This window comes from Peromyscus leucopus, unplaced genomic scaffold, assembly GCF_004664715.2.
Source record: "Peromyscus leucopus breed LL Stock unplaced genomic scaffold, UCI_PerLeu_2.1 scaffold_1828, whole genome shotgun sequence".
In the NCBI taxonomy this organism is placed as follows: Eukaryota; Metazoa; Chordata; class Mammalia; order Rodentia; family Cricetidae; genus Peromyscus; species Peromyscus leucopus.
This window is the reverse complement of record NW_023505027.1, coordinates 1-8,490: the sequence shown is the minus strand read 5'-3', so window position 1 is coordinate 8,490 and position 8,490 is coordinate 1. Positions and strand designations below refer to the sequence as shown.

The following is an 8,490-nucleotide window of genomic DNA, read 5'->3' as shown; positions in this document are numbered from 1 at the left end:
CAGGGAGCAGCTGCAGTCTCAGAGGGTGGGTGGATTTGAGGGGTAGGATGGGGCAGTGGTGGAGTGGTAGTCAGGCCTGCCTGCAGGAGTCCTGCCTGCTGGCCTGCAACTGGGGCTGCAATGGATGGGGTATGGGGGCACTGGTTGTGCCCCTGGATCTGAAGCTCAGAGGCTGGGTGATCAGCTAGGAGAACAAAGACTTGGTCCATCAGAGCTGGTGGAGTCTGTGTCTCAGGGAGCAGCTGTGGTCTCGGAGGGTGCGCGGGTTTCCCCCTTTTCCCTCCTTAGATTTCCCTATTTGATCTAAGGTCTATTGGTGAAATTATTAACGCAATTCTACGTAGTTAAAAGGGAGGTTTATTTTATGGGGTAACTCACAAATGAAGGGATAGGTATCAGGGTCTGGGAAAGGTGTAGTGCAGTCTGGCAGTGTTCTCTGGAGAACTCTGCTCAGTCTACCTCCAGCGTCCAGGGTCCAGGAACCAAGAGAGCCAGTGCATCCAGATCTAGGGTCTTCAACATCCTCTCTCAGCCCTGCCTTGTAGGCGTGACAGTTACCGAAGCCTCAATGGGGGTTGGAACTTCCAGGTCAAAGCTGGAATGGCTACCCACTACAAAGTTCTCTCTCCCTCTCAATTGACCCTGTTCCCTTAAAGAGTTCACTGAGGCTTTTACAAATCACTCCCTCCTTGAGTCATCATGAAACCCTGACAGTCACTGCCTGGTGTAAACTCTTAATCTGCTTTTATGACCCTGAAAAGAATTCAAGCTTTGTGACCTTGATTTGGCCAGAGAATGGCTGGTTGTATGTGTATAAAAACTGGAAACTTCAGAGACTCGGGATAGGACAAAGAGAGAATAGTAGAGAAATGTTTGGAGAGTCCGGAGCTAAGTATAAGAGCTGAAAAGAAGCTGTAGATTTAGCACTGGCTTACACAGAATAATAAAGTGAATGGACTGAAAGAGCATGGTGTGCATAGATTTATTTGATGTCCTTAAGACTAAATTTCCAGCTGGTTGTAGATTCTCCCACAGACCATGGGACAGGGTTATTTGTGGCTGGGCCCTCATAGCCTTGTTAATGTCTGACACTGGGCACTTAACATAAAGAATTGAGACTATTTGTGCAGATCTGGATACAAGGAAGAACAAGGGCATGGACTCTGCATCTAGGGAAAAGCTTCTTCCTGTTCCATCTGACTGCACAACTGAGAGGGCTGAGAATGAGAGGCCAATGTGGCTTTTGTGACAAGTCCTGTCGGGCCACAGGAATCTACTTCTGTGATGATGACATTAACCCCTTCATGAAAGCAGAGCCTTCATGACCTCACTGTGTCTCATCCTTCATCCTGTCAGCACTGTGTCTTTGGGGATTAACTTTCTAATGAGTAAACATTGAGGAACACATTCAAATTAAAGCAAAGGAGGGATTGAGGTGTTCCCAATTCTGAGATATGGACACCCAGGAGGATGGGGGCATTCTTAGAGATACAGCCCAGAGAAGAAGCATGGGACTGAGTTCAAATTCAAATGGCTTAGATTTTATGTGGGAATATCATGTACACAACCCTCACTTCCCTGGTTTTTCCTGACATCTGAGGGAAAGAATTTGTCTGTGTCTAGGAAGCCACGTGTGATGGACCCTACTAAGAACCCAGATGAAGAAGAAATGGATGATAACCCAAATTCATGTAAGCGTCAGAAGCTACAGTCAGGTATGTGAAAGGTTCAAACCCAGAGCATCATGATTACTAGATGAAGGGGAATCTGTAGGGGGAAGTCATCATTTTTTTTTTTTAAATTTTTTTTTTATTATTTTTAGAATTTTAAACATGAGTATGAATACTCTATTAAGATCATTTTTATCCCTCTGTCTGCCTACTCCAAGTCTCCTTGTGACCCACATACAAACTCTCACTCTCACTAATTCATAAATTATTCTTAAATATTATTATTAAATATATGTGTGAATACACATATGTATGCATATGTATATATTAATACAACCTGATGACCCCATTTGGTGTTGGTCAAGTATGCATCTTTAAGGCTGACCATTTGGGATTGGATAACCTATTATGGAGTCTTTTCTGAGGAGGACTGATTTTATTCCTCTCTAGCAGCTGTTATCAGTACCTGGGGCCTGTGAGATTTCCTCCACCCATATTAGCATGACAACTGGTGTTGTCATTGTGCAGATCTTGTAGAGGCAGCAATATTGTTGAGATTTCATGGGTGCAACATCCCTGTCACATAGAGAAGACACGATCTCAGGTGTGCTGGAACTCATTTCTATCCCCCTGTCTCTGACATGGACCAGGACAATTCTGCACAAAGAGCCCCACCCCTTTAAAGATCTTCCTCAACTAGAACACAGAGGGAGGACTGCTTCCTTCTCTCCTAGCCTTGGGGGCTGGCGCTGCCCCTCTATCAATCTCTGGCTGGCATCAGGCTCTCTACCAGGGCTCCCTGTCTCATTCTGAGCTGGTATGGCCTGGAAAATCACCTCCACTCCCTGATCATTCATCTTTTCATTGAGGTTCTTTTTACAACCCACTGGACACATGTTAGGAAAATCAACACACTGGACCAATAGGAAATGAAACACAGCACTTGGGTTAGGCACAGATATTGGGGTGGTAGGGTTGCTCAGAAGGCATACAATGGTAAGAAAACAATAATATATATATATATTTATATATATTACACACAGCTACAGGAACAGTGATAAAGTCTGGGGACACACTTCCTGGTAAAGCCCAGACTGGCCAACCAGGAGGATAGTTCAGCCTTAGGCCAGTACTAGGGAGGGCAGAGGAGACATAGAGTGACCACTTCCTGGTCTCTTCTAGAGGAGGGGTGCTCACAATTTGCACCACTGCAACCCTTCCCTCCATCTTCTCCTGACTCTCCAAGAGACAAGCCCCTAGAATCAATGGGGACTGAAGATGACTTCTGGGGCCCTACAGGACCTGTGACTACTGAGGTGGTTGACAGTGAGAGGAACCTGTACCGGTGAGTGAGCTCTGCCTGGCAAAGGCTGACTTTCCCCAGCACACTGTCCACAAGGGATCCCCACAGATAGCACCCACCTAGTCTCTACTGTGTCTCCTCACCTCACCAAGGCAGGTCACAAGGCCAGGACTGGAAAAAGAAGTGTGGGCTATTATAAAAATAGGGATCTTTATCATAAAAAATTTTCAAACATTTACAAAGCAGGAGAGCACAAAAGCTTCCCTGTCCAATCACTGAGCTCCACAACCATTTTTCCAAGTTTGTTTTAACTACTCACATTCCCCCTTTGTCATCACTGTCATAGTATTGTGAGTCCAGGATATCAGTGACTTCACACTCAAACATTTCACTATGCCTCCCCCATAGTTAAGACAGGACCTCATCTTCCATAACCAACACACCATTACCACATCAACAGAGCTGAAGGGGGTCCTTCATTCCATCTAAACAGTCTGAGCTCAACTTTCTTTATTATCTGAATTGTGATTTTTCTGCAGATTATTTTATTCATGATGTAAACAGCATCAGTCCCCTCATTATATTTCATTTCTCTTGCCTCTTAGATACACTTAAATATGTACTTCAGGAACATAGAGTCTAAAAACTGAAGATGTACCTCAGTGGTAGAGCCTCTGACTAGTGTGAAAAGTCCTAACTTAATCCACAGAACTTCACACATACACACACACACACACACACACACACACACACACACACACACATACACACACACACACCCCTCTTTCATCACCACAGGAATATCTAACTACTCTAGGTATATGTTACCTGTAGGTTTGCATTAGATCACTCAGTACTCATAGGTCCATAAGATGGTGTTGACGTTGTTACCCCTGTGTATAGATGAGGAAACAGATTTGGGGGTTAGGTGACTTAGCAGGGATCCACATACAGCTAGAAGAGGAACCAGAACTCAGAGCCTTCTGGCTGAAGTCTGCTGTGTCCCCAGCCCTGCACTGGGTCTGCACCCAGCAGAGGAGCAGAGCTGGTGCTCACTGGTGTCTGCCTCTCCCTCTTGTAGAGTTCAGTTCCCTGTGCCTGGTTCCTACCACTGCCCCAACTCAGGACTCCGCTTTGTGGTGACAAGGGCCGTGACCATCGAGATTGGATTCTGTTCCTGGAGCCAACACCTGGACAAGACTCCCTTGCAGCACAGTCACATGGTGGCTGGGCCTCTGTTTGACATCAAGGCTGAGCAGGGAGCTGTGGCTGCTGTGCACCTCCCTCATTTTGTGGCTCTCCAAGGTAACCAAGGGAAGCATAAGGAGGAGGGTGGTGGTAATGAGTGGAGTTGACAGGTCATATAGGAAAGTGTAGGATGGTGGTGATGAGGAAAGTCTATGACTTCCTTAGTGAGGCAGAGCAGGTTATGAAGGTGAACACTGAGATGTTTTGTTGTCCCTTCTTGTCTGATGTATCTTCTTTGAAGCACATGTCTCCTAGCCTTATGGCTTTATTTCTGTTTTACCTGAAGGAGTCCTCAGTAGCAATAGTAGCTGGTGATTATTAAGTGCTCATTACCCAACATGTGCCTCAGGGGCCCAGCAGGAAACAGAGAATAAACTGAGCAATTTAAAGTGATTGTTGCAAAGTAAGACTAAGGAAATTAACAGAAAACATTGTTACCCAGTGTCTACCAAGATTGTAATCCATAAACAACTAAAGACAGGAAGAAAATGATCCGACCAGATTCATTTTGAGAACTGGAGCAACAAAAGAGAGGTTTCCTAACAAAAGAGGGGGGCTCATCAAGTGTCCCAACCTCCATGATCTCCAAAGATCCCTTCCGAAGATTTTTTTCTTTTTATTTATTCTTCTCTCATATAATACATCTCCAGACTGCCACCTCCCCTCTCTTTAACCCCCACAGTTCCCCCTCACCTCCTGTCTCCTCCAGATCCACTGCTTCTCTGTGTCCCTTCAGAAAAGAGCAGGCCTCCAAGTGATCAACCACACACAGCATAACAAATTGCAATAAGACTAAGCACAAACCCTCATATTAAGGGTAGGCAAGGCAACAGAGTAGGAAGAAAATGGACCTAAGAATAAGAGAAAGAATCAGAGACAAACCCACTGCCAGCGTTAGGAATCCCACAAGAACACCAAGCTAAACAGAATGTGACCAAAAAGAAGATGTTTTAATAAATACCAAGTTCCCAGTTTAAGATCTCATAAAGAAAGCCATTACTACATGTCTGTAATCCCAGCTCTCTGGAGGCTGAGACAGGAGAATTTAGAATTCAATTGCAGCCTAGACTACACAGTCAGACTCTGCCTACATTAGGGGAAAAAAATAACAGGAGAACCAGATAGTGTTCAAGTGACCAGTGAGGTGAATTTCCACTCTGGCTTTATGGAACACAGCAATAGGCCCGCCACAGAGACCAGGAGAATCCAGCTCACAGAAGAAGAAGAAGATGGTGTTTGTTCATTGTGATGGAGATGGGGAGTGGCTCCAAAAGCGATCTTAAGAGGGTAGAAATGACAGCTGAAGACGTCATGGAAACCAAAGTAGAAATTCAGACTGCTCCAGCTGATATAAGAACCATGAATAAAAGCCGGGCAGTGGTGGCGCATGCTTTTAATCCCAGCACCCGGGAGGCAGAGGCAGGCAGATCTCTGTGAGTTCGAGGCCAGCCTGGTCTACAAAGTGAGTTCCAGGAAAGGTGCAAAGCTACACAGAGAAATCCTGTCTCAAAAAACCAAAAAAAAAAAAAAAAAAAAAAAAAAAAATGAATAAAAAGGTTCATTGAATGACCTCTCAGGATTTTTGCAGGATCTTTGACTCAGGCACATTGCCTGACCTCAGCTACGATCTAAAACTGTGCAGCATGACTCAGTGACCCCTCAATCTAGCATCTTTCAACCCTAAGAAAACTATAGGAATGTCACTGCCAAGTTCTGTTGAAAACTTGAGATGTGGCCTCTCCCTGTTCTCCTGGACCAGAGCTGTATGATGTGCTGACCATGGGAAACACTTCCTTGCATTTGCGTGTGTGGAGCAGGGAACACCATCACTTCAGGCTTTCTGCCTTTAAACGAATGTGGATCTTCACACGATGAGTCTGTGAAGAGTGAGATTGTCCCTCGGGACCCCTTTCCTGTTGTCACCTGCTGCAGCCTTCCCCTCAGTGATGCTGCTCTCTCACAGTTACAGCGGGTTGTGTAGAGTCATTCTGGATGATTTCTGTTCTGAAACTCCTCCTGCCAAATTAGTCCCTTGTGTTTAAATTCATCTTCACTCATATTCAGAGCATTAACACAATGCATCTAGATTCCTGACAAAACTGTCACATGAATGGATCCTTTCACAGTTCCCAATGGAAACCTTGCTGCTCTCTGCAACCTCATGACTGGCCTCCACTGTCTCTCTCAGCATTCTTGTCTTCCTGCTTCCACCCGAATGTCCCCTTAAGCTCTGTTCTCAGCATGGAAGTGCTTTCCAGGTCCTAAGAATGAAACTCTTTACATTCCAGCCACAAAACAGTTCCAAAGCTGAAGAAGCACATGATTAGGTTTATTACAACAAAAACCTGAATTCTGGTATCAATTTCTGTCCAGGTTACTTTACTTGTAGCTCAAACAAAATACCCGACCAAAGAAACTTAAGAGAGAAAGGATTTGTTTTCCTCCCAGTCCAAAGGAACAGTTCATCTTGACATGGAAGTCTGAGAACGTGGAGCTGTGGCACCTGGTAACTTGTGTCAACAGAGCAAGCAGGGAACAGTGAATGCTTGTGCTCATGTGACCTCCATTTTACAGAGTCTGGGTCCTAGTCCATAGAATGCTGCTACACACAGTGGATAGGTCTTCTCTACTCAATTAATCCAATCAAGATAATCTCTGACTATCATGCCCTGCCTCCTACATCCAAGCTAATTCTATATTTCATCTGGTTCACATTTGACATGAACCATCCCAGGGATCCATTCAGCCTGTCTTCAGTGGACAAACGTACCCTTGGGTCTCTTTCAAAATGGCAAACTGCATCCTGCAACACATTAGTGGACACTACCATCTCAAGACACTGAGGCTAGTGCTGGCAGCACCTCAAAGAACCTGCTGGTTTTCAAGTTTCTGATAGTAGCCTCTGAAGCACTATTCTTTATAGCATCTATAGATGAAATCATCCAGAACGTTCACTCCACTGTGAATGATCACCCAGCAGCTACACAGGGCCAAAGGGTCTCCAGTGAGGGTCAGTCTGCATGAACACCACTGGCAACAGGTCACACTCTCCCTCCCTGGCAAGGTGAATTGATAATGAGGAAACATTTGATAGCTCTGCTGTGTTGTTACTGAAAGTTAATTAATAAAACTTAAATTTTGGTCATACTTTTTTTTTCTCATAAACATCAAAAAATAAATACAAACTAAATAGAAATCATAACCAAAGCAACTTATAGAAGAAAGATTTTATTGGGAATTAAAGATTCAGAGGGTGAGTCCATGACCATCATGGCAGGGAGCATGGCAGAAAGCAGGCAGGCTTGGCACTGGAGCAGTAGCTGAGAGCTTACATCCTTATTGTCAAGGAGGAGACAGAACAGAACCTGGAAACAGCACAAGCTTTCAAAACCTTAAGCCCTCCCCAGTGACATATCTTTTCCAACAAGGCCACACCTCCTACTCCTTCCCAAACAGTTCCACCAGCTATGGAGGCCATTCTCATTCAAACCACCACAGTCACTCTAAATCCTAGGGTGCTATTTTTCCAGCCATGCATGGCTCAATTGAAACACTAAATCTACATCTTTGAATCTATTCTTTCACAGAGGGACAGGTGGACGTCTCCTGGTTCCAGGTGGCCCACTTTCAAGAACATGGGATGGTCCTAGAAACGCCAGCCAGAGTGAAGCAGCGCCACACAATCTTGGAAAACCCAAGCTTCTCCCCAATGGGAGTTCTACTGAGAATAATTCCTGCTGTAGGGCTCTTCATCCCAATCACTTCCATCACATTGATCTACTATTACGTCAATCTCAATAAAGTCACCCTTCACCTCTACCTAATTCCCAATGACTGCACCATTCGGAAGGTGACACTGATAATCACAAAGGCGGGGCCAGGGTGGGCTGACAGAAAACTTGAGATGCAGCTGGTGAGCCCCATGGAGAGATCCTCTACTTGGAGTGGGAATGCAATTCTATAAAGAGAACATTGGTGTTTATGAATCTGCTCTCTTCTTGGCACCCTCACACCAACTCCCAAGTTGAGTCTCCCCCAAATGCCCTTAATGTCCCATTATCTCTGCATAGACTTCTATGGCCTCTTTCCACCTATCAGAAGGAAAGGAAAGATTCTCCATGTGCATCATGTAGCCAACTCCCTTCCTCTATGGCAGGGACCCTTTTCCCACAATGAACATGACAGGAGCCAATAATTCAACAGTCTGTGTGACTGAACACAAGGCAGAAGGGTACCCAGGAGTTGTCACCACCCCACCCCACAGAAATG

General features: G+C 45.1%; 1 protein-coding gene across 1 annotated transcript; it reads left to right on the top strand.

Annotated features, from left to right (window-relative positions):
* The first annotated feature begins 444 nt into the window (after positions 1 to 444).
* Positions 445 to 8,484, top strand: LOC114689447 (NACHT, LRR and PYD domains-containing protein 1a-like). Its single transcript, XM_028863729.2, has 4 exons — positions 445 to 1,715; positions 2,853 to 3,015; positions 4,055 to 4,278; positions 7,809 to 8,484. The coding sequence occupies exons 1-4, from the start codon at positions 1,637 to 1,639 to the stop codon at positions 8,183 to 8,185; spliced, it is 843 nt and encodes a 280-aa protein (XP_028719562.1). The 5' UTR covers positions 445 to 1,636; the 3' UTR covers positions 8,186 to 8,484.
* Positions 8,485 to 8,490: the final 6 nt, after the last annotated feature.

Coding starts and splice junctions, on each gene's coding strand:
- LOC114689447 (XM_028863729.2), top strand. CDS start 1,637: ATGGACCCTACTAAGAACCCAGATGAAGAAGAAATGGATGATAACCCA. Junction 1,716..2,852: donor GCGTCAGAAGCTACAGTCAG/GTATGTGAAAGG, acceptor GGTCTCTTCTAG/AGGAGGGGTGCTCACAATTT. Junction 4,279..7,808: donor TCATTTTGTGGCTCTCCAAG/GTAACCAAGGGA, acceptor ATTCTTTCACAG/AGGGACAGGTGGACGTCTCC.